Genomic DNA, 26875 nt, shown 5'->3' with positions numbered 1-26875 from the left:
GACGTCTGCAACCCCAGAGCTGCCTCTGCAGCCGCTCCCAAACGGAAATGAGATTGCAAGTGAACAAAAAGTCGTTGATCTGAATCAACGCAAATGGTTTTCAGTCTATTAAGTCAGGGTGGGATTTAGGCGGTTCACTCAGTGGTGTTCTCAGGTGACAGGCAAACCCCCTCTAAATCTTTGTTTGCTAAACATTAGCAGAACGTTATCTGCTAACATCCCAGACACAGCGCCGTGCTCCTCACTAATCTCTGCTGGAGATTTTCGAGGAGGCAGCGGCTCTGTGGGTTGACTTGAGTGCTGCTCCTTGTGCATTCAAATAAGGGAGCCAAAGTTGGTGTTATTCTGGCATATATCACACCGCACGCCGTTTGTATCACCTCACTTTTGATCTCTTCTGAATAATCTTGTGTGGTCACAGCTGTTTGGTTTTAGACTCTGATGGTCTAAAACCGTGTCGCACCTAGACTGGCCTCTTTTGGTTGAAATGCATTGTTTTTCTTTTTTTTTTTTTTTAACCATTTTAACAGTGTTGGCTATTCTGGTCTCTTTTTATGAAAATAGATAAATAAAATAAAAAAATAAAAAACAACGACAGGGAAAACTTCCTGTATTTCAAAATTTCACTTGAGTGACGTGGTAGAATTAAACCTTATACTTGTCATAGAAAAGCCATTGATTTGGTTCCGGAGCTGCCATGCTGCAATGACGCATAGCCCAATGATTTCACACGATAATAGTCACAATAATCTTTCTTCATGTGCTTATTGGAATATGGAAACATGACTACAACAGTAAACAGCCCCTCGGAAGAAAAGATAAAAGATTAAGGCAACGAAATCAGACACAAATAAAAGCTAAAAGTTGCTAAAAGTACTGCTCGTAGCATCTTTTCGATGGCGCGCATTACAACCCACGTCACAGCAGAGCTTTGGCTGCAGCCGCCAGATATGACTTGCCTGGAGCTCCTTAGAAAAGTGAAGTTAGTGTCAGCCAGCAACCAGAACGTATTAGCGGAGTGTATCGGAGTGCATGTGATCATTCGAGGCTGTCCCTCCCAACCCTCATACCACAGTCTCTATCACACATTCCATCTCTTTCCCTCTCACCCGCTCTCTCCCCCTTCTACCCCAGTTGTTCAAGACAGAAGGCCTTCCATGTGTAACTCACAGTGGTCAAATGCATGCTCATGGTGGAAATGTTGGTTTTCTGTATGTCATTTCAAAGTGTGGTCCAGACTTGCTCTACATGGAATGGAAAGTCATCAGACAACTGTGTTGTGATTTAGCGCTATGTCTTAAAATCTAACTTGATTTGAGTTAAGAAAAAACCAAAACATTTAAACATAGTTTCAAGCTGACCAGCTAGTTAATTAGAGGAAGACATCGATGTGTCGCTCAAAGATTCATTGTCCATGGAGTGTTTGACATCTTTGGCAGAAGCGACATGGCCACTTTAGCCTCTGCATCCTTATTGGCTGACACAGACACTAATGACTCCATAGAAACGCCAAAATGTCGCTCTGACAATTAAGGATTCCTTTCATCCTCTGAAGAGTCTCCTAGCATCCTCTTCTTGACAGCCTGCTACCTGGCAGGATCTGTTCATATGAAACAGAATATCAAGCTTTGTATCTCAAAACGTTTTGGGAGACTCTAGCTGCGCTGCCGCAAGAAAAGTCGATATTTTAATCATGTGTTAACTCTTCCAACCGTCCCTTTAACAGGCTCCTCTGAAATAAATGTCAGCAAGACAAAAGAGCTCATCGCGCAACGCGCATGGACGTAATCCAGCCAATAATGATTAATGGGCAAATAATACCTTGCTGTGCACGTCAGGAAAAGGCTATTAAAAGAATCACTGGGCTTTATTTTTAGGACAGGTCTACATTGAATCTATAAGCCCCATTTAAAATATGAACCACACTGCTCTAGTAATATGAACAAGACTGGTCTTAAGGACCCCCTTCTGCGAACACGACCTCAAGATACAGCATTTTTCATGCTGAACCTCTAAAACGAGGCAAGCAGTTCAGATGATGAGGCATAGCTGACGGAATGTATTCAGAATACATTCGGCGTGTCAGTTTCTCTTTTTTTTCACCCTAACAGAGATATTATAGCCACTGGGTGGCTGATTTTAAAAGAAAAAAAATTACAAGAAATCTCCTCTCCCCAGTGCTGTAGAAGTTATAATAAATTAATAAGCTCCAGTAGATCAGCGCCTGAGAATACTGCAGGTTTGCACAGTGGCTGGATGTGACAGTACATTTAACTACTGACTGTGTCTCCATTTAGCAATGAAACAGACCCATTCCAAATAATATTAGTAATAAATGGAACAATGCTTCTACAGCAAGTAGACCATACTGTTTGATTTAGCAAGTACACTCTGACTAAGACAGGGATATATTTCGTTTCTTTAAGATAATACATTCTCATTTCCATACCCATTCTCAAAATGGATGTTGGCATCCAGATGGGATTACAAAGAAACATCAGAAATGGCTGAAAAATAAAGAGGTTAATGGCAATCGGTCCCAACCTATACAGCGCTTTAATCACCTTGTGGTTCCAAAGCACTTCACACTGGATCACATTCACTTAATCAAGCACACAGTCACACACCGATGGCGGCAGAGCTTGTTGAGGAAATGCATCCTCAGAGGAGCACAAGCCAGTATCTTTTTGAGCTAGTGCCAAGCCCGGATGAATGAAGAGGGTTGCATGAGGAAGGCCAACTTTTTGCTGAACCCAAATATGTGAATTGAACCTACAAGTCTCAAACCGGATGAGTCCGGGCCTTGGTTAACAGCGAATGCCATTGGTGCCATTACCCTACCGGGTACCAGTGGAAATTGGGTCACTATGGGTCAAAGAAAGAGTGTCAGATAGCCTGATGAGTCTGAAGCTGGAAAATTGAAGGTGTGATGCTCACTGTTGTTAGTGGCTACGTCCCACTGTGTGGAGATCAAGACATTAGAGGATTTCAGGTACTTGGTGTCAGTAGTCCAGAGCAATGGAGAGTGTGGAAAAGAGTTGAAGACATGGGTTCAAGCAGGTTGGAATGGGTGGAGAAAAGTGTTGGGTACTATCCAATAGAAGACTATCAGCCATAATGAAAGGAAAGGTGTAGAAGACGGTGGTGAGACCAGCGATGCTGTATGGCCTAGAAACCGTTCCAATGACGAAAAGACAGGACGCAGAACTAGAGGTTGCAGAGATGACTATGCTAAGGTTCCATTTAGAAGTGACCAGGATGGATAGAATCAGGAATGAGCCTATCACAGGAACAGCACATGTTAGATGTTTTAAAGAGAAGGTCTGAGAAGCCAGACTGAGATGGTTCAGTCAAGTATAGAGGAGGGATAGTGAATATATTGGTAGACGGACGCTGGAATTGGAGCTGCCAGGCAGGAGGTCTCAAGGAAGAGCAAAGAGAAGATTTATGGACGTAGTGAGAGAGGATATGAAGGCAGTTGGTTTGAGAGAGGAGGATACAGAGAATAGGGTCAGATGGAGAAGATTGATTTGCTGTGGTGACCCCTGAAGGGAAAAGCTGAAAGAAGAGAAAGATTGTGATCTCTAGTAAGAGCAGAAAGCAGGTTGGCAGGAAGGCTCTTGAAAGGAGAGGAATGAAGGTTAGTCACATCAAGGGTCAGCATGGCTCAGGGGGTTGGAGCGGTCATCCTTCGAACCAATCATTCCTGGTCCAAGTCCTGTGCTTCTGTCAAGATGTTGTTGAGCAAGACAGTGAACTCCTAACTCTTCCCCTGGCGCCACTAAGTGGCTGCCAACTGCTCATGGTTCATCCATGATGAGCTAAATGCATAGAGGAATTTCACGCAAGGGATTAATAAAGTACAATTCATTCATCCATCCATTGTCTGCCAGTTATCCTGCACTCAGTGTCCTGGGGGATGCTAGTCTATCCCAGCTGCCATCGAGCAACAGGGGGATACACCCTGGATCGGTCGGCAGTCAATCGCAAGGCCACATATATTGACAGACAACCACTCACTCACTCACTCATTCGGGGCATTTTTTTTCCAATTAACCTGCTGCATGTTTTAGGACTGTAGGAGGAAACACGGGGAGAACATGCCCCTGTTGGACTTGAACCAGGGTCCTTTGTGCTGTGAGGCCGGATATGATAGAATAAAAAAGAAAATAAAAAAAAAAGACAGAATACAGTTGTATGAATGAAAGGGACCCTAGTGGAACAGTGAGGCTGCAGGGAGTGGACATATAGAAGGCAATGGGTTTTATGTACTTAGGCTCAACAGTCCAGAGATTTGGAAAGAGGGGAAGAAATGGGTTAAGGCAGGTTTGAATGGGTGGAGAAAAGTGATGGGGTAGTGAGTGAAAACAGAATTGGCCAAATGTTGTACAAGACAATGTTGAGATCAGTGATGATGATGTGGTTTAGAGATATTGGCGCTGAGGAAAAGACAGGAAGCAGACCTGGAGATAGCGGAGATGAAAATGTTCTCTTTGGGAGTAATGAGGTTGGATAGAATCAGGGTTGGGTCCATCAAAGGGACGGTACATGTTAGGTGTTTTGGAGATGCAGTCAGGGAAGCCTGACTGAGATGGGTTTGCATTGTGTATAGAGGTGAAAGTTAATATATTGGTAGAGGGATGCTAAGATTGGAACAACCACACAGAAGGCCTAGAGGAAGACCAAAGAGAAGATTTCTGGATGTAATGACAGAGGACATGAAATTTGTTGGGGTGAGAGAAGAGGCGGAAGGTCAAAAGGAAAAGAAACACTTCAAAAGACACTTCAACATGCAGATAGGTGGAGCCGAGGACTGAACCACCAACCTTCCAGTTGGAGGGACATGCACTCTGCCAACTGAGATATAGCTGCCCCCATTAGAAAAAAAAAAATATAACCTCATCCAGGAATAGTAAGTTTGGCAGTGGTCACCAATGTGTCCATGCACCAAGAAGGTTTCTGGCTTGATCAAGGTGTTGGACTGAGTTCTCTCTATTTTGAGTCTTCATGCTCTCCCCACTCTCATGGTATATAAACTGTAAGTAATTATATTGAAGACTCTAAATCAACTGTAGGAGTGAATGACAGAGGGAATAGATAGATGTCCTCTATAAGTGCTCGTACAGGTGGTCAGTCCAGGTCAAACCTCATCGCTCACCCAATGACCCCTGGGATTCACCGCAGACCCCGTTCTCTAGTCTGTCACTGGTATGAGCAGTCTAGAAAATGAATGAATGACAACTCTTTGATACTTACATTTTAGGAGATGGGACTGAAAAGTTAGACAAAGCCAAAGTTGAGGTCGGAGTTTCTAAACATTTTTGTGTCTACCATCAAGTAAAATTAATAGAGACTCAAGTCAAATTTGATTTAAATTGAATTTTAAATGTTCCATTCCTCAGAGCTATGTCACAACACTTAACTTGAAGAGTAGGTGTAGACTCTATGACTACACTTTTTAAAGTTATAAACAGAGACCCAACATTACCCTTGACCGAGAACTTGGCGACAACAATGAGGAAAAACTGCCTTCTACCGGCCAAAAAAAACGTGGACAGATCCAATCTAAATGTGGGCAGCCGAAGAGAGTGACAGAGTAAGAGAGCAAGACAGAGAGAGAGAGAGAAAGCAAGAGTGTGATTGGGACATAAACGTATAGGGGCATGTATGCACATTGATCTTTTGTAACTAGTACCAGCTCTGCTAACAATAACATAGTAATAGCTGAAATGATACAATAACTTTAATATTCATAATAGAAATAGCGGCATTGGATGTCTCGCAGGAGTACAGCAGTAGATCAAACCACATCTCACAGGAACCTGGGAAATGAGAGAGCCCAAGGACTCAGGACGAGATATGAGGTTACTATCATGCATTGGTGATGGGACATGACTGCAGATGAGATAGGAACACCAGGAGGAAGGAGAGCGGTACATCATGGGATATCTCTCGGCTGCTTAAGCCTATGACGGCACAACCGCAGGCTAGACCAACCCAGACTCTGAGCTTTCTCTATAAGGAAGCATTTAAGCCTATTCTTAAACAAAGAGATTGGATGATGATTCCACTGAAGAGGAGTTCAGTTAATGAATGCTCCACCAATTTGCACATCCAGGTCCTGAGATCACTGACGAGCTGGTGAAGGTACTGCGAAAGCGCTTGGACGAGACCACCCTTGACATCATCACCGTCATGCTGGTCAGAAACTGCAAGCTGACACCTGCCGATGTTGAGGTAAGTGGCCTGCCTCGTCCCCTCCTCCTCAAGTCCCTGCACCAGCGACAGAATGACTGGAACACATGCCTCTCTGCATCATGTGGACCTGTCGAGGTCAATGAGCAATTTCTTCAGGAGAACCCACAAACGCCGCAGAGCTGCGCTTTTAAATAATAGCCTCTCTTCTCAGTTCATCCAACCATTGGGCTCTCCGGCCACTGAGGTGATGAACTTCAGGCTCCCCCAGTACTGTCTTCCTTGGCTGCCCGCTGTGGCCCACTACCTCAGGCAGAATCTGCTCATCTTCCTGCACGTTCCCAAGTACACGGACAGCAACACGGCCCACCACTTCAAGGTACCCGCCTTGTCACGAGTGGAATATTTGTACGACAGTGCCTGAACACAACTCTCTTTCTACACGGAAAAGTGTAGTTCTGTTTACCAATGAGGCGTAAAACCAGAGTTCTGCTTTAAGAAGGGGGAAAAAAAAGTCAGGTCCCCCCCCCAAATTTCAGCCTCAGCATGCTTTCCCTTCGTCGCCTCGACCGAATGGAAATGATTTCTCATTTTAAATGCCTGTGCAGCTACGGTTTATATATTTTTTTTTCACATTTTGCAAAATGTGAGTCCCCCTCCTTCCCCCCTGCCTAGTGCGTTAATGACCTGGGCGGACAGCAGCAGACAGTCTGAGGAGAAGGTGTAATGGAGAAAAAAAATAGGCTTGAAGGAGAAGCAGACCTGAATGTATAAAATCAAGTCCCCGCCTCCTCGAATAAACAAATATTTTCTTGTTTATGTCAGAAAACAGAACAAGAAAACAGCCATTTTAATCAAAAGGGGCCTGACACAGCAGAACCGATCTGAATTACTAATGTATGGCACTGTCCTCCTGTTATCTTTTAAATATATTTGGTTTCTCATCATTTGAAATATTTGGTCTCCAACACAAAAACTAATACTTTAATAAATCCTTTGCCAATTTTCCCTTAATTTTGAGGTGGCGACACACAGATATTTGTTCAATTTGTCCCTAGAATACAGCCTGATGATTTTTTTTTTTTTTTTTTTTGGCATATTATTAAGTTGTTTTTGCAACATATTTTTCTTTTTCTTTTTTGCTATTTTTTGAGTAATGTCCAGATAATTTCCAGATGATTTTTATGCACCTCACCACTGATATTGAAGTAATTTCTGTTTTAGTTACCATTATTATTATCATTAATGTGCTTGAGCGTTGCCTCGGTAACTTCTCTCATGTTTTTATCTTTGTTTTAAGGTCTTTCTGTAGGAACCTTGTTTTTGTTCTATTTTTTTACACTTTCAGTCTTATCCCACGGTTCAACAAAGTATTTAGGAAAAGAGGACACTCACTGAAGCTTTGAAAGATGACTCCTTGCCCCTCAATGCTTAATATATGACTTCAGTTGCTCAACAGATCTCTGTTTTTGCCTCAAAACCACCACATACTTTCGAGGAGGAACCGGCACTAGCTGCTCTTTTACTACTCTGTTGTAACAAAATGTGGCTCTGTACTATCATGCAGGAAAAAGGGACAACTCTGAAAAACAAAACAACCAAAAACAGATAACCGTCCATACTGTTGTATAGATTGTACTGGGATCTGTTTGCACTATTCTGCATTCATGATGCTTTCACAGATGTTTTTTTTTTTTTTACGTCTAGCATACAGAACAGCGTTGACACCAAGGGGGGAGGGGCAAGTAACTCACAGGTCCCCCGTCACTTCCTGCTTGATCACTGTCTGAACAAGGGCAGTAGAAGTCTGGCTAATCAAAATGCACCTGTTCGAAGTCCTCCCGCCACTTTGAATGATGTGCTGAAAATAAGCCATGGCCGCACATGAACCCCGAAAAAACAGCGCGATGCACTGATGGATGACAGTTTGACATATATGAGGTTCCACAAACCGCTCTGTTTAAAGCGATCTGGATTAAATATGAATAAATCCCAGCTATGAGAGGCTTCCCAGATCTGTAAAACTGTGTCTGAGACCGAAATCATTTTGACAAGTCACATTGCGATGTATGAAATAAGTGCTGACTTGTGTTGTTTGAGCTTCGGTGGGACTGATGTGCTCTTCCGTCCCTTCTCCCTCGCAGCACCATTTTCATTTGAGCAGCGACTTGGCCGACGGAGACATCTACCTCTACAATAAACCCGGAGGCCAAGGGACTGGAGGAAAAGGTAATCACATTCCTCCCGACCGTGCGTGCCCTCGGCCTTCAAAACCGCTGCTAGGTAAACCTGGGTGCCGCTCCGCCAACCCAGACTCATGAAGAGATATACCATACAGTGGGGACAACAAGTATTTGATACACTGCGCATTTTTCAGCTTTTCCCACTTAAAGGTCACTTAGAGGTGGAGAGGTCTGTAATTTTTATCATAGGTACTCTTCAACTGTGAGTGACAGAATCTAAAACAAAAATACAGAAAATCAGCAGTGTATCAAATACTTGTTCTGCCCACTGTATATATATATCCGAACCCCTTTTTAACAGCGGGTTTTTTCCATTTTAGACTAATTTATGCTCAGCTTCAAATGCAAGCAGAACCACATACCAGCCGCCTTTCCCACTTTAATCTCATTTTGTCCTTTTGTCCGTATTTGCTCTTGAGGATTATGGCTACAGTGCAACCGGAATCCTCGATGGAAGTTAAATCAGAGAAATACACACACACTCAAAAAACAAGGTTAAAAACAGTAGGTAGCTAAGACACTTAACATCTGCTTAACATTTGTGGGAAAGTGAAGGTTGGATTTAAAGTGTGTGGGTGGGGATTGTTACATCATTTAAAACTGACTTATCATATCCAGTCATATCCAACACAGGATGGAATAGGTACCAGCTAAAGCAGATGCTCCCCAATTAATACAGGCTCTAGCTGCTGAAAACTAAATGCAGTTTTATAGTTCACTGTGTGTGAACCGACTCTTGGCGATACTGAGAGAGCCAATTTCGGCCACCTTCTGTTTCTCACAGGCAATGTCTTACTCACCTACAGAAATATTTCAGTCTCAAGGCGACACCTTATTTGTGGCAAAATGTTTGCTGTATGTGTTTCTGTTAACACTCATCCATGGTTGATATCTACCAAACCACCCTGTTTGTGGTCCATCCATCAATGCAGAGTCAATGGAGAGCAGTGAATTGACTCCTCCCACCCAGCCTGTGGGTGGAGCTCAAAGTTACTCTGTCTCCATTTCGCCGCCAATCCGCTACTCGAGAGTTCTGTTTTCTCTTCAGTTTTTGGTCTTCTGCTCCTCACATAGCAGCTGGAGATGTGGGGCGACGTGACAACAGATAAATCCTCATACGCAGCATTGATTGTTTGATGGATTGCCGACGCCGGAGCATTTCACGTGACGTAGAAAATATGAACCTCGGTCTGGAGTGTCTGACGCGAAAAAAGAGACCGTAGTTGTCGTCTTTCATTTTTTTTTTTTTTTTTTGGTCTCCATCGTTGATAATCTTCTGATGTAGAAGCAGTGAAGCACAGGATTGACAGTCTCTTTCCCAGCACCCACTGTCTACCACAGCAGACATTTTCCTTTTCGACCTTTTGGTCAAAAACCCTGTACAAAGTTGTCTTGTCAACTCACACAATCCTCATCCCGCTAATGACAATCATTATAATTATTTTCCCGAGGTGTCTTATGTCTTTCTTTTCTCCGTTTGATTTCTGCAGGCTGAAATGGCCTGTACCCCCCCTTCTTTTTTTTTTTAAATAACTGTTTGCTTATTCGAGTCAGGTGTTTAGGGTTAGATTGCACACCATACTTGTTTTCCTGCCTAAGACAACCTGAGTGTTTGCACCGGTCATGGAAAACACATCCGAGTGTTGTGCGTGTGTGCATTTGTAAGCATGCGTGTGTGCACAGACAGTTTGCGTTCTCCAGCTGTGCAATGTCGCTGCTCGCACAGGACCATCACACGGTCGGCCTTTTCCTTGCAAAATGTAGGTTAATATTTAAAAATTGGCTCTCGGTGTCGCCAGAGCCGTGCCTAATTGAAGGATTTTATGGAAATCAAGTTCAAACGATGTTCGGCTCCGCTCCCCGCGAAAGATTGAAGTGATCAATTCCAATTCATGTGGCAATATTTTCTCTTTAATCAATATGCTAATGTCATCTGCTGGCATTTGAAGTCTTTTTAAAGGGGAGCACTGTTGCTGAGTTCTGTGACTGAAAGGGCAACCGGTTCGATATGAAAATGTGACTGTAGAAGGCGAATAAATAACTCTATCATCCTTCAACAGCCCCCTTCAAAGGGCACACAATTATCGATGCAAATGACGAGTTTGCTGAATTGTAAGACCAATTTGTATGAATGGGGAAAAAAGGGGGGGGGGCTGTGACACCTCTTATCATTTTCTATTTCGGCTCAGCGTGTAGCTCCTGATCATATGGTACGTTTCCATTATAAAAAAAAATGCAATATGGAAGAACCTGAGCAATACTGGAAATGTTTGGTCCAATGAGGAAATTGGGGGAAAAAAATAACCACAAAAAACATCTATCCATAAATCAGCTGATATTTCTTAAAAATAATTTCCTACAGAGCCGTTGCTCTATTAAGCCGGGGGAGATTAATGCAGCTTTGTTCTGAACCATTACTTTAATGGATTGAACTCCAAGCAGCTCCTTATCAAAACAGGTCATCTAAAGCAATATTTTTATGTCACTGTACCGGAGTTGCAAGGATTAAGTCTCGCTTTATAGCTCTGGAGAACGTTGGCCTTTAGTGTATAGATTTCTGAGATGTTGGGAGGATTTTGCCTGGTGTGCGTTTTGAGATAAACTGTTCGAGTCAGATTCACTTTTTTGGGAGGAAATTAAGAATCATTGTGTAAAAAGAACAACAATTTCCAAACTGTAATCTGTAAACATATCAAATTACATTGAAAGAAAAAAGTTTTTATTTTTCTCATTCATATTTACATACAGCACAACATCAGCCAAATTTGACCGCTGCATTAACCTATCATGGACCATGGATCATGAACTCTCTTTAGAGGTCAGTCACTTAGCAGCATCTGGGGCTCAGTGTCTTGCTCAACAACGCTTCGGCAGGCTAGGAGGATCTTGGCGCAAGCAGGGACTTACGATTCTAAAATAACCGCTCTTGCGGACATGCTGCCGTCAAATCTAATCTAAATTCTTAATTGAATTTCATTCTTGGAACTCTTCTCCGGGGGAAGGGACGACTGTTGGGACAGTTAACTGCAATAATAGCCGCTTTTGCTCTGTAGATAATTATCATTATTTATTCTTTATTAACCCCCGTGGAGAAATTTGTTCTCTGCAATTAACCCATCATGGATGAACCATGAGCATGAACCAGGGAGGTTCGGTTCCTTTTTTTTTTTAGAACTTTTGAAGTCACCGTTTTTCCTGCGACTTGCAACAAAATGGACAGAACTGGCAAGAAATAGGCCAACGAAGAGGTCTAAGCCCATCTGGCCTGCTACGCCACAAAGGGATTTATCCAGGGCTCGGAGTGGAACATAAACATTTTTCACCAGCATCAGTACGGCGATCCGGCGGGGGGTTTCACACCACCGTAGCTGCGCAGGGAGAAAATAAAAACTCTTAAACCCATTTGATAGTCCACGGTTTTATCCTCACTAAATGAATGGTGTGGCCCTCTGTGTTGTCCGATCTATGAACTGCAAAGTTCCTACAGTTCAAAAGCAGCTATTAAAGGAGTCATTGGTCCTTACAGTGGTCCCTTCCCCTGTGAGGAGTTCCTAAAACCCAATTCCAGTTGTGTAGTTCTTGGAACTGTTCTGTTCCAAAAGCGCCTAACAATAATAATGATAATAATGATAATAATAATAATAATAATAATAATAATAATAATAATAATAATGATATTTTAAGGGCTTATTGAATTGGCTCTCCCCTTTCTTTGCTGTGCAAGCTTTTTTCCCCCATAGGATGTGGACCCTCACCCTCAATATGAATACTGGCTGGGTAAAGCATATACATTTTAAACTCCTAAGCATTTCATAAGAGAATTGACATTCTTGTATCTGAACTTGAAAAGCAGCACAGTAGAATGGCAGTATACTGTTGGAAGTACTTCTTAGAAAAAATGGGCAGTAAAGTGCCTCCTGAATCTATTGAAAGTAGTTTAATTCAATTTATAAGCCCTAAACTGGGCCTTTTGTATTGTGTCCAAAGGCACAGATCCACCATTGCATTCAGAAATCACACAGTTTTGCTGTGGGAAGTCCATGTTAATTATCAAAATGTAACAGTTAGAGAACTTCACTCCCAGGCACAGAGAACGACACAGCATGTGCCGTTCGCAACGCCAAGCCTTCGCGGGCGTCAGCAAAGGTTGTCACAAGAGAACACAGACGAAAACAAAATGCTTGCTGGGATTTCTTTGTACAGTTCCTATTTTGACCTGGCAGATTAAAGATTTGCCACTCAAATGTTTGAGCCTGAGACACCCCAAACGCATGGCATTATTGCCAGTTCTTTCCAATTCCTTGATGGCAGATGAAAGAAGGAAAAAAACAAAATAAAACACCGGGAATGTTGGTTAGTGATTTCTTTATGTCAAGACTAATAATTTTGTTTCTCCTTTAAGAAAGAATAGACATAATTTATGGGAACAAACTTTTGCTGTTACCCGTGTCACTCAGAGAAGGAAAAAATATGTAAAGTCCAAGATTAATTCATAAATAAATACATACATAGATAAAACCAACTCACCAGTTATTACAAGGCACACAAACAGGAAGTGGAGATGCCCAAGTCTGGCTTCGCAACATTTATAAAGATGCAATCTCTGCCTCAAAGACTTTGATTTAAGCATTTTGAACTAGCATAGAAACAAATAGATAAATGAATAAAAATTGAAAACATCTATTAAATCCCCTTATATGCGACCAGGCTCAATGGTGAGCCAAACTCTATAAACACTATCTCTAGATGGAACAACTGTGCCCTGGATGCTGTCAACATGGGGAGGACTTAGACAACATTACAGACACTAACACATTAACTTTATGGAGAACACTGTACCCACCAGGACTGTACAGTGCTTCTCCAACAACAAACCCTGGGTCAAACCCTGCCATAAACCCTGACCACCTTAAGGAGAAGAAGAGGGACTTTAAGTCAGGAAAAAAGGAGGAGCTGAAAGCGGTGCAGAGGGAGTTGAGGCGGAGGATTAGACAGGGGAAGAGTGCCTACAAGAGGAAGATGGAGGATCAGCTGCAGCAGAGCAACATCAGTGGACTTTGGAATGTTCTGACAACCATCTCAGGCTACAAAATGCCAGACTCCCAGGCTGAGGGGATTGGTGTTGGGTGAACGAGCTGAACTGCTTCTTCAACAGGTTGATCGATCATTTAATCCACCCCCTGACCCAATTGGCTCTTTGAGAGTCCCCCCATCACACTTTGGGCCCCACTCCCACAGCCCAACAATCCACAGTCACACTTTCTGCCGCCCCACTCTCATCCCCAACTACTTTCTTTCTTCCATCACACTCCTTAGCCCTCCTTCTTGTCACTCCAACCCCCTCCCACTGCTCCAAATATCCACACCCTTGCCTGTGCCCCCCGGGCATGATGCTTCCTCCCACGCAAGCATCATGCCCCTGAGTCAAGGAGTGTCTCATTACTGACCAGGTGAGAAAATTGCTTTGGAGGATCAAGGCTAGGAAGGCTGTGGGTCTGAATGGGATCAACCTCAGGCTCTTCAGGTGCCGATGACCTCTGTTGGATTGTGGAGCATGTCTTCAGTCTGAACCTGAAGCTGGAGAGAGTTCTACAACTGTGGAAAACATCTTGCGTGGTGCGGTGCCAAAAGGTGCCGAAATCAAAGGACCTAAACTGCTACAGAACGGTCGTGCTGACAAAGCACCTAATGAAGACACTGAAACAGCTGGTACTGTCCCATTTACGTCCCCTGGTGAGACCATCGAAGGACCTGAACACAGGGAGTGTTCGAGTCCTGATACAAGACTTTGTGGACTGGTGGCTGCAAAACTGCCTCCTGCTGAACACAGAAAAGAACAAAGAGCTGGTGGTGGACTATCGCAGGCACAGACAGTTATTGCGGAAGTGAACTTCCAGGGGACAGACATTGAGAGAGCTGTCTCTTACAAGTACCTGGGTGTTCATCTGAACATTAAATTGGATTGGTCTAAGAAAATCAATGCTCTCTAGAGGAAAGGTCAGAGCAGACTGTACCTTCTGAGGAGACTCAGGTCCTTTGCAGTGCAGGGTGCTCTCCTAAGGACCTTCGACACTGTAGTCGTATTCGACCTTTGGAGTAGTTTGCTGGAGCAGCAGCCTATCAGTGGCTGACAGGAAGAAGAGCGACAAATTGCTGAGGAAGGCTAGTTTTGTCTTGGGGGGTTCTGTGGACTCAGGAGGGTGGAAGCTAAGCTATCATCTCTGATGAACAATGTCCCCCCACTCCATGCAGAACATCATGATGGCACTGAGCAGCTCCTTCACTGACACACACCTTCACCACAATTGTGTGACTGACAGATTCCGCAGGTCCTTCCTGCCAGCTGCTGTTCAACTATTTAACACCCAGCTGTGCTCTCAATAGACCTGACTTTCATTCATTCATTCCTTCATAATTCATTCATCAATTCACTCATCTACTCAAGTAGTAGTACCCTCCCACACATCCACTCACTCTGACACCGTACTGCGCTTTTTTTTTGTGCGTTTATACTGTTTATTTATGTCGCATTGTTTACTTACCTATTTATATTCATTGCAGGCACAGTTTATTGCTTATTCTTGGTTCTTCTATTTATGATAACTTCTCTTGCGCTGTACACTTCTGCTGTGCGTGGTTGAGATTTCCCCACTGTGGGATGGTTAAAGGAATATTCTATTCTATTCTAATCTATTCTATTCTATATATGCATTTTTTTTACAGTGATTGTTTATTGGATACTGGATCTGAATGCTAGCCATCAAACTCATGATGCAAATGTTTATTTTGTCATTTTTGGTCATTTTTTTTTGTGACTTAAGAAAACAAGAGTTTTATTGCATTGGCTGGCAATACAAGTGGCAAGAGGGTGCTAAAGAAACATTTTCAAGATGCTTGAAGCAAAGCAAGGACAAAAAAAAGTAAAAAAAACTTTTTGGTCAGGAAAAGTTCATAATCAGAGCAGATCATGGGGTTTCCTAGAAGAGTAAATGGAGATCAAGTTTGCTCACACATAACTTGGCGCAAATAGGCGTAATTGGGCACTTGTCTGGCTAATCATCTTGCATCACATGCAAGTTTTTTAAAATGGCAACTTTTGCCAAGATTTCACCTATATATCCTCTTATGTGTCTTCATTTATACCTCCTGCTGCCCCCTCCCGTCAGGATGGTCCTTTTTTGGAGATAATGCAGAAATGGTCAACACAAAGAATTCTAACAGATGTTTGCCGCAAAGACAACGATGCAAAAGAGGCAAAATTATTTCCACTGTTTCTGTTGGAAATTTATTTTTTTTACTTTAACATTTGTGGAGTTTGTGGAATTTGTTAAGAAATGGGCCTTATATTTCTTCCATTTCCTCTATCCAGTAATTCACTTATACTAGCTCGTTCACTTGTGACTCAGGCTGCAATGACACAGTCATTTCTCCACTGTCTAAATGTCATTTGGCCCACAATTTTCTAAGAAAACCTAAATGCATTTTACAATTCCAAAATCATTTTCCTTTTCAATGCAGACCATTCATATTATAGCCTTTTTTATATGGCATTTTTACCTAAAAATGAATCAACTGACAAGCCATTTTGGCTAAGCTAACACTACTGTGGAGTCACATGACCACACAGCGCAAGATAATTTGAAAACATTCCAATAATGATAGTAATTAACCAACATTTGGACGTAAATGTAGGTTGTGTTAAATAAGGTAAACAAAAGGATGGATTACAATAGGAGTGTTTTTCCCTCTGGCTCTTTTTTATTTTAGAGTACATTATTATTATTGTTGCAGGATATTTTTGTGCCATCTTTATTGCACAGCGAGGCTTCCCAACAGAGAATGGAGCAGAAATCTGTACAACCCCTGTACGGTTCTCAATGGGGGACGATAAAATCACCCGACGCAACTTGACCGTGTAGGGACAGCAAATTAAACATGTCCACCTGCACCAGTGGAGCTCAGCACGACTGTCCAAGCCATTGGTTGCACTAAAAAGGGTGAGGTGTAACTCCAAGACTCACATATTTGTTACTAATTCTTAACATATTGCTAAATTAGAATCCCTGCCTTTTAGTATTATTAATCCAAGTACATAAATTTTGTATGTGCATTTATATAAATGTAAAAATATATGCGAGCAAATTGATTACAGAAATCCATGTAATTTATCACATGAAGAAAACCACATTAATAAGTCAATCAAAGATCAAACTTTGCGAAGTAGATAACAAAGTCAAATTTAACAAAAGCAAGTCATTTCATCTTTTTTTAAATTATTTTTTTCAGTCACAGTTGACAGTCGCCGAACTACAGAACAACAGATAATTGCAAGTTGCAAGGAACACATGTGACAGATGTGGCATTTCGCAAAAAAGTCATCATCAACATCAAAAACATCCCTCCTCCGCCATCACCCCCTGCACAGCAACATTCAGCTGCTCCGCACCGACAGCAAAGTCTGCCTCCACGCATCTTATAAAAATTAATAGATGTGCTGTGCCCATGCTGTCTGTTGCATGCGTTGCTTCTGAAATGCATTTTCTGAAAAACACCTGGCAACCCCTTGCTATTTCTTCAGCCACAATAGAGCTAGCTTTCACCGCTGTGTAATTTTAGTCGTCACATTCTGCATTCTTTCAGAGTATCCCAATTTATCTTTCTGGGTGGTCAAAGTTAGCATACTGGGCTCCGTATTTGGTGTCCAATCATTGATGCAAATTAGAATACTTCATCGCTAACACTGATTCCTCACAAAGAAGACATACCGTTTATTCTCCTTGAACCAGAAGTAACGTATTTGCTTCCCCGTAGTCATTAAATCACATTCCTTTTCCTATCGTTTTTTTTTCTTCTAGGATATCTTGGTATTATTTGTAAATCTTTTTCAACACCTTCACTTGTCACAACAGCAATATAGAAACCACTCTACCTGTAGTGGCAGGATGCCAATGTTTCACAGGTTACAGATTGATGTGCATTGTGGGAGATGTAGTTTATGATCACCTTGAACAGCGGAATCCAGTTTCCTTTTGTCAATCATATAGCTTGTCGGCTCTTGTGTGCGATATTGCATGATGAAATGAGCTGGATCTGGGTCTAGGTTGCCGTTGGGGGCACAGCGTTGGCTACGTTGATGCATACACGATCTGCATCTGGGATCATCCTTGACCGGCAATTAAATCTTAATGTTTTCCTGGTGGTAAATTCTGAACTTAAAACCCAATCACTTTGCTGCAATGGCAAACATACGAGTAGATGTTCCTCATTCCGTAATGTATTGCTCAGGATGTATTGCTTTTTTTCTTTGCCATGATTGGGCTGAACTTTACAAATGCCGGATGGAGTCTCGACACTAATTTGACTGCTGCAAAAGTTTGAAAATGTCCCCGGGTATGACTCCCAGAAGCCTCAGGGTCAGAAAGTGGCTGTTTTATAGCAGTGATATTGACGTGACTTTCACAATCTAGTTCACTTCCGCACCTTTGGTATCTCTTCAGAATGGACCTCTCTTTGTCTGCCAAATTATAAACACTGTGGCTTATTGATGCTCAGATCACCACCGATGTCATCTCAATCTGCGGGCGTCCATAAATCACTCACCGCAAGCCAACTGACTGAATTATTTTCTCCCATCTATCACCCGTCAGATCAATCGGATATGAAAAAAACAACAACTTTTTTTTCTTAGTATCAGGTGAAGGGCAGAGCTTTGGCATCTCTGAGCGAGGATATAAAGAATAAAAAAAATATATAATAAAAAAAGCAAACAGTGACTGTTCTCTGATTAAACACCCAGTTTCACCGCTCACTTTATAATGGAGTGAATACACACATTTGGTTATTGGTGGTCCAACTCAGAGGGTAAACTAAAAGTGTCAGGAGCGGCAGCGCGGTGGTGCCACTGATCTAGGAGGTGGCCGTCGATCACAGGTCCAGGTGGCCAGGCAGGCCCAGACGTTATTTGTGCGTGAAGACAAATTAAGCTGTCAACCAGGCATGGTTTATATAATACTCTTTTTTTATTTTTTATTTTATTTTTTCCACATAACTCTCCTGCAATATACTGTTCTGTTCCCTTTTTTCATCAGAATAGAATTCATATTTCCACTATTAACATCATATTAGGCTATCACTAATTCATCACCTATTTGTTAGAATGTTAATTTCTATCACACAAATGTTGGATTAAATGTAATCCGCGCATCCCATCTGAGCCTCCTCAAGCCTTGTGTTCCCGACAAGCATTCTTGTCTTGCTCCTTTTTAAAGGCCATGCAGGGAAATGCCGACGCTTGTCAGAATTTCTGCGGCTGAAAAAGATGGTGTCACCGCGCTCTCACCTTGGCCACCTTGACAGCTAATTAAACATGTGATGCCTCATCGCGCTGGACGCATACATCTTTTGACAAATATTCAACTCGTTATTTGCAAGATTTAGTTTTTTTTAAGTATCTATGTGATTATCAGCTTTTATTTAGCTGTCTGTTTTTTGTATTTTTCATTTACAAACTTCAGTGGAAAGCTCTGCTGGCATTAATTCCCCATTATGCGTTTGGTATAATTCAGCTGCCATCAGAGGGAAAAACCAGGAAATGTAGATTATAGTGAAGAGGAGTTACAGTTACTGTTGCATGAGAGGCACAAAAGAACCGGGCCGTTCATTGTAAATCTGACATTGCTCCTGTCGCGACTTTTGTTGCGATTTTAGTTCCACAGTGTGACATCAAGAGGGGATGCTTTGCTTAAAAAAATTCAAGATTTCACACAGATGTAAGGCAAAAGATGTCACCTGGATGAATGAGCTCAGTTCTTAGAGACTCATTGGCAAAAAGTGCCAAAAATTCTTGTATTAAACCAAGCTTCTTTCAGATTCAGGGGTGTTTTAGTTGAAATAATTTGTTTCTTTGTTGCACTCGAGTTTAATGAACGAGATCATAGAGAGCCAGTATGGCTTCTAGTTTCAATGCGAACTGTAGCAAAAGAATTATTATTTTTTTAATGGCCTTTAGAATAAAGATAAACAACACAAGGAGGCCTCAAAGGTGATTCATGCGACAGCTGCTTAGTTTTTATGCAAACAAGCTGTAGATTTCTGAGGTTTGCTTGCAAATTGGCCAAATGCAGCCAAAAGCCTGTCCTGTTCATTTTTGATTTCTTGGTCTACTTTTTACTGTCTGAAAAAAAAGTCACATAGAGATGGGTGCTCAGTGAGAGGAGGCTGTGCTCAACCCGTTTTGATGATCGCCACAGATGTGTAAATACATCCAACAAGTGTTAAGTACTTCAAAATGAAAGACATGTTCGCAGCCGCTTGGGTTATTTCTAGCCTATGGCGATATAAGACATGCATCCTGTCAAGGTTGTTGGGTTTGAGAGAACGTTTGCAGATGTGACAGTGCACGGTTAGTCCATTCAGTTGGGTCAACAAAATGTGCTAGAGCAAGAGTAGGACTTGCTCTCTTCAAAAGTAGAAATAAGAATAAAACAAAAACACCCAATTGGGCAGCTAGTGGCTTTAGGTGTTGGTATTATTGGGTCTTTTTGTGTTGTATGTAAGTCTGAAGTCACTGCCTGTTTATCCTAGCACCCTATACGAATGAAATAGAAAAGAAAAAAACTCAGCATTGTGGACCTCTAGTGTTATTTCACCCCTGCCTTGACGGAGGCAATTGAAATGAGTTGGAAGAATCGGCTGCTACTTGCGGATTACCTAATCCTGTCCTCTGGGTGTCTCTAACGTAGGCCCGGGTACCATGTCGGAGCTGGTTCAGCAACTCTTCCCGCCTTCTCAGTTTAAAGGTACTTCCACATGTATCCCCATCCTACGCTGACTCATGCACAGACGCCCAGCTCCATTGTGTAAACCAAACGCTGCTGCTGTCGATCCTGTGTGCTCCGCCTTTGGACTTTTCTTCTTCGTTGCCTTTTTTTTTCGCAATGCTGCAACTCGTTCAGCGCCCCATCTTTAAGTTCCTGAAATATTAGCATGGACTTCCAAATGTGCATGAGGCGTATTTGTGCTGTCTATTAAATGTGTATAGGTGCTATCGATTGATATCCTATTTATTTTTAAGCCAAGGTTTCTGTTGCCAGAGGTGTAACAATGCCGAGTTGTGCACCAAACACTGACTCAGACCATGCTTTTCATTTTCGGACCTGAAACCGTAATCACGTCACTTACCTGAGGGTGTGGTGCTCCCTATGAGAGAGGCAAAGATATTTTCTTCTTTTTCTTATTTTTAAACTTACTGTTATAGAATGCTGTTACGCCATAACAAAGTACTGGTACGTTGTACATTTGGTGAATAAAGTAATCCTGATTCTGAAAATAAAAATTCATCTTACAGAATAAACAATAGAAAAGTATAGTTTAAAAGTAGTGACCTGTATTGAAAGGAATCAATGAAAGCACTGATTTAAAGACATTGTGAACCAACCATTGAACCAAATAGTGCTATGACTGCTTTGTTACACCCCTGGATTCATTGCACCGAATCCTGCTTGCATTTATTTGCGCCCAGACTGATCTCTTTTGCCCAGTGATCTTCAGATCGAATTTTGTAAGTTTGGGAGTGAGTCTAAAAATTGTTGCATGGGGGAGTTGCAACACAATATCAACCCTGTCTGAAAACGTCACCGTCTGCACAGAGACCAGCCGGAGGAACCTCAGACTGACAGTGACTAACTCGCCGCTGAGCAGGGCCGGCTTTGAGTCGCGCATTTAGTTCCGTCAGCTTCTATTTATCCATTACAGCTGCGTTGCTGCAATGATCGGCCCCATGTCCCGGGATGACGGCGGCAGCCATGAGGCGTGAGCCATTATTAAAGCAGTGTGGGATTGACAGGGCGTGCTCAGCTGTGTTTTTATAGACTAAACTAATTTGGTGCAGAAAAAGTAGCTGTTCCCTGTCAAACATTCAACAAAACTACCCCCTTTGCCCGCAGATAACAAAGCAATACACGCTAATATTGAGATTAGGATTGATTAGGCTCAGCTTGAGCAATTAGAGTGAATGGGATAAACACGCCATGACGTCTTTCATACACCACAGCGCTGCACTTCTGCAAATCTGTTTGCGCAAAATTTGCCAAGGCCACACCTGAACAGTGGATTATTCAGCTAGCTTAACAGGCACTTTAATCTTTTTTTCTGGATCAGCCCGGTACGTCGGTTACAGCTCTATTTCATCTGTGCGTTCGGTGTGAAATCATCTCATCGTAAGTCTTTTTTATTTCTCTCTCAGATTACCATGAATCATTATTACCTGATAATCTGTCGGAAATGGGAGTGGCTCATTGCAGTGAATCAGCCTCCATTTTTAAGATGATTTATGCTGAAGCTTCAAGTTCATATCCTACATGATATCACATAGCCTAGCACAGAGGTAGGCAATATTAAACACTTAAAAAAGCATGTATATATTTTTATGTATATGAAAAAAAACTCTAGTGAGTTGTTTTAATGAAATCAATGAACTGCTACAGAGAAAGCAAAATTTTGTTTCTGCACGAAACAAAAACATATGTATTCACCATCTATGTAAGTCCTCTTCGTTTTTAGGAAATGAAAAGCTGATCTTATGACATCCGCCCAGGGCAAATCGAAAATGCTGTCATGCGCCATCATCATTTTATCGTGGATAGGCGCGTGCAGTTGGCTGTCAAATTGAATTAAAAAAAAGACAATTTCACTTATTATAAATATATATTTACAAAACAAAATCCAATTAAATTGTTTATTTAGCAGTTTAAGGACTGTAAAAGCTCAATAACTAATTTATAGCAACCGCTACGCAGTTCTGGTGCATATTTTCAGCGACCGTAAAAATTAAATGTGCTTTATTTTAAATGTTACACAATCACCCTAAAATTTAAGATTCGTAATTACATTTGAAAAATTAAGGAACACAAAATGAAATAAACTTAAATTAAATAGTTGGTATTGCAAAATATTTGTTTTCCCAAGCCACAAATCCATACCTCAAAAGCACAGACATGCTGCAGCGGTAGAGCAGGAGCGAAACGGTCCGCTACAACAGGTAAAAAACAAGATTTTTTGGGTCGTGGGTCTGCAACAGAAGGCCCCAAGTTTGATTGGGAATGGCGGAAAAGGCAGCAGACAGCAGTGCCATTGAGGTTCTGAGCCCACTGCCATTTTTGGACTCAAATGACCTCAAATCCCTCTGCTGTTGTCATCACTGCAGACTTACAACAAAAGGCAGTGTATTGGTGTCTCATACAGACTTTGTAACCAACCACAATGAGAAGCCAAATGAGTTTTCGCTGTGGCATACAAGTTTGCTAATTATTTCCACACATCTCCTGCCCTTTCAAAGGTATCGCCTGCATTGCCCTCTCGTTTGTGGATGCCAGCGGTCGACCCCTTCAGGTGCTGACCCAGGAGTGTTCCGGCGAAGTGCAGAGATCTGACAGCTGCTCGGTTTTACTTCAGCCAGAGCATTTCAACGAGCTGACGACGGTGGTCAAAGTGGACGGCGTCAGCCTCAACTCAGGAGCAGGTAAGGCTTGGGAGGGTTTGTTTAGCAGCTAGTGAGTTGTTTTGTTATTATTTTTGGCTCCGCTTGTCAGAAAAAACAAAACAAAGGTAAGTATACTACTAGTGTGTGTGATTATCAAAAACAATGCTTTCAATCCGAAGGAAATACGCCTTTGTTTTTTTCCCCCCAGTCATTGTTTTTTTTCTTTTGCGCAAGCATCAGTTTCCCTCCTATAGCTGCTAAATGTGAATCTGCTCACGTTATCGATGCTAGAAGTTTTCATGAATTAATGGTATCCTGAAGCAGCAGTGCCCTTGAAAGTGAGAAAAACGCTGACAAACAAAAAAAAAAAAAAAATGGTAAAAAAGATGTCTTCAGTAATTAAGAGCGCTCTTTCTCCCACCCATTTGCATTTGTGTTCATTGACTTGTCACGCATTCATTTCTGAATGCCATTACCATCCCTAATGCCAATTTGAGGTATGGTAAGGTAAATGTTACTCAACCTGCTGCACTTCAATCTGTCAGAGTGGCTGGGGAAAGTACAAAAACTGGATGAATAATATATACTTGGAAACACTCAACGTTTATAAAGCTTTTATGCACTCCTAATTCAAACATTTTAAACAAATAATGCAGGGACAAGAAATCATGACATGCAGCTAAATGCTTTCATTAAAAGCTTGTCTGGCAGAATACCCACCGCTGCCAATGAAAGACAGGCTTTCGTCTGGCTCGCGCCATGCTATCCTCCCCTCACCCCCTCCAAAAAAAGGCATCGTCTGGAATTCTTGGGTATTCCCAGGGAACAGGAGCGCGCCGATGCAGTCGACGGCCCAGAACAGATTCTGGGGGGTATGTCTGGCAGGCGGGAGAGCCACAGGAGAAACCGGGATGCTTTCAGCTCCTCAGAAACTGTCTGTGCAAGGGGAGCAAGTGATGTGAGGCCCGGCAACTGTCACATCCCGAAGTGGCATCCCGTCACCCGCGGTGCCAAAGCAGCAAGTCTCTGTGAACGCGGGATTTGCAGTCGAGGGTATGAGGGGTGTAAATATCGTCCCCCATTGACCAGTCACGTTCAAGCGCTTTAGACAAAGGCGGGCGTGAAGTTAAATCGTGTGGGGAAGCCACAAAGCAGGCTTATTGCTAAACACATGTTCATAGTTGTTCCATGTAGTTTTGAAAAAACATGGAACTCGGCCCTCACGTTTTAGTTTCATTGCAAAAAAAAAAAAATACCAAAGTGAAGAATGAGATTTCTACCAAGTTCTATCTTGGATTTTTTTCTTCATGAAGAAAGAAACATCTAAATATTAATAGATGGATTCTAAGTCTCTGAGAACTTGCTGTTGTTTTGTTTAAATTTTTTAAATCTCTCAAGTAAAACAATTGATTAGCAAGCCGCTGCCTAAAAGATGTGTAAATATCAGAAAAAATGCAACCGTTCATTTCTTACTTTGCTGTCCACAGTTGCATTTGGATTTATTTTGTATTGTATCACGTCACACTGGTTTGGATTATGTTGTTGCAGTTGCAGTCTGTGCCGATTACGCTCACAAACATTAATTAATGTAGTAGTCGGCTATTATATTTAAAATAAAAAGCCCCAAAAAACAAACGGGTTATAGACACTGGTTAATGAATACAAATTGCGGGTGATATGTGTTTCTAGAGGATGTACATGTAGCGCAATGCCCTCATTCAAAATTAAGTCCTAGAATTGGAGGTCTTGTTAATATAACTGTGTCTTAAGATTTGTTAGTCATAGTTTGACAGCTGTTGCCATCTGTCCTATTACCTAAGATATTTCAGTAAGGAGGAGCGGGTGTAATTAAAGAAGGTGAGCGTTCGACTCAATGGCTGTGATTAGCTGTTTACATGGTTTCTCATTTCCTATAACCAACAGTTATTTTTCATTACACACATCCCTTCTAAAGATAGTTCCCAAGTTACTTCATTAATTTATTTTATGTTTCTATCAGTCAGCACAAGTTAAGTCCGCATTGTGCAAGAGGCTCAGTCTTGCAGCATAACGTGTGCTGCTGTTTACTCTCTTGTGTCTATTAGCTAATACTATGTCATAATCATAATAACCTCTCGAAGTAGCGGTATCACATTTGAGATGATTAATAGCCTCTATCTGGGGACAGTAGCATTGTGAGACTATATATTAAGACTGCATTTCCAACAATGGTTTTGAGGCACTCCAGTAGAATATTAATCCCAATCCCTGCTCAGAGTGCACCCCCAACGCCAGTTGATCATATATTCCGACTTCCTCTTGACCAACAGAGCCGCAGCTCCGGGTGCGGTTTGACATCTGGGAGCAAGGCAATGTCAGCCCCTTGCAGCTGAGTGACAAACTGCAGGGGGCGCTGCGCCATGCACTCTGCGATGTCGTGATGGAGCTCAGAGTCCTGCCCAATCCGCTGTGCCTCAGCGCACCCGCCCCAGGTGTCAAGGGTCAGAAGGAAGATGTTAAAGGTGAGCATGCCTCTTATTTAGCATTAATGCATTGTCATTAGGGCTTATCCTCTGCATTAAGTTCATGTATAATTCTTTACACTTTTGAGGAGCTTATTGATACGTAGCCAAATGTAGTGCTGTATGCTCTAGTGTGGCCTGCAGACAACGGCGCTTTGGTAAAACCAGGGACCTAGTATAACCTTATGATGTACGTAGCACGAGCTCCTCCAGTGTCGCCATGTTTATATTCACAAAAGAGGTTGGAAGTGAACTCTGAACTCTGCATTACATTACATTAAATTACAGTCATTTGGCAGACGCTTTTAACCAAAGCAACTTACAAGAAGTGCAATTCAGTCACTGAAGATCCTCAGTACCAGTAGCCAGAAGTGCCCACTCAACCAAAAAGACATCTCAGAACCATATACATACATACATACCTACACTCATTTTCTTTTTTGGGGGTGGGGGATGGGGGGGGTGCGATTAGTAGGGTAGTGCTTGGTGAAGAGGTATGTTTTCAGCTCACGGCGTTCTGACCTTTTCGGGAATTCGTTCCACCACTGAAGAGCCAAGACCGAGAAGAGCCGAGACCGGTTCGATCGGCAGCTCTGAGTGATTGGGTGGACGCTTGCCGAGAGCTGGCAGATTGGAGGGGACGGGTAGGGGACATGTGGCTTGACCATAGCCTGGAGTTAAGACGGGGCTGTCCCATTCACTGCCCAGTAGGCAAGCGCCAGGGACTTGAAGCCACCCGGTTGCGGGCGGCTACCGGGAGCCAGTGTAGGGACATAAGAAGGCGAGTTGTGGGAGAATTTGGGACGGTTGAACACCAGGTGGGATGCCGCTTTCTGAATAAGCTCCAGAGGTCTGATTGTCACCGCTGGGGCACCAGCAAGGAGGGAGTTGCAGTCGTCCAAACGAGAGATGACTAGAGTCTGGATGAGTATCTGTGCTATTCCTTATCTCTTCTCTCTAGTGGATGCATAGCTTAACAACCACAGAAAAGTAAAGCACATAGGAAGTGTGTAGATTTTTTAAGACGAAATCTCATCAAGTTTACCCAAGCAGACTCAAACATCCACGTAACAGCTTTAGATTTTGCTTGAAAGCCCGCATTTGCTAGAGTGCATCTCCTGTTGTCCTTCTAATCACCTTTAATTTGTTTCCACATTTTGGCCCAATCAGAGAACGAGATAAGGAATAAAACAGACGGCGCAGGGGCTGAATGCCTGAGCTGATCAAAGGAAGTGGTCACCTTGATGGAGGCCTGCCGAGGACCGTTTGGGCTGAGGCAGCTCACAATCAGTGCGGAGAAAATGTCCATAGAGTTGTGTTAACGGCATCATTGTAATACAAAGAAGCCCGATGAAGATAAAATGTGTCACTTTGGGCAACTCTGCAACATTGATATAAGCTTTATTTAGTATTTTACTCTGGAATTGCAGTGCTTGTTATTTTTAAACTGAGAGCTT

At 42.3% G+C, this 26875-nt stretch overlaps 1 protein-coding gene across 1 annotated transcript in view; it reads left to right on the top strand.

Annotated features, from left to right (window-relative positions):
• Nucleotides 1-26875, top strand: part of szt2 (SZT2 subunit of KICSTOR complex) — a 154546-nt gene that overhangs the window by 68039 nt on the left and 59632 nt on the right. Inside the window, exons 48-52 of the mRNA XM_086146303.1 lie at nt 6119-6237; nt 6410-6574; nt 8340-8424; nt 22774-22956; nt 25227-25418. Coding sequence (XP_086002429.1) covers nt 6119-6237; nt 6410-6574; nt 8340-8424; nt 22774-22956; nt 25227-25418 — 744 coding nt within the window. The remainder of the gene's footprint in view (nt 1-6118; nt 6238-6409; nt 6575-8339; nt 8425-22773; nt 22957-25226; nt 25419-26875) is intronic.

This window comes from Fistularia commersonii, chromosome 1 (assembly GCF_037954325.1).
Source record: "Fistularia commersonii isolate RoL2024-O1a breed Wild chromosome 1, RoL_Fcom_v1.0, whole genome shotgun sequence".
Classification (NCBI taxonomy): domain Eukaryota; kingdom Metazoa; phylum Chordata; class Actinopteri; order Syngnathiformes; family Fistulariidae; genus Fistularia; species Fistularia commersonii.
This window is presented reverse-complemented; position numbering and strand designations above follow the sequence as displayed.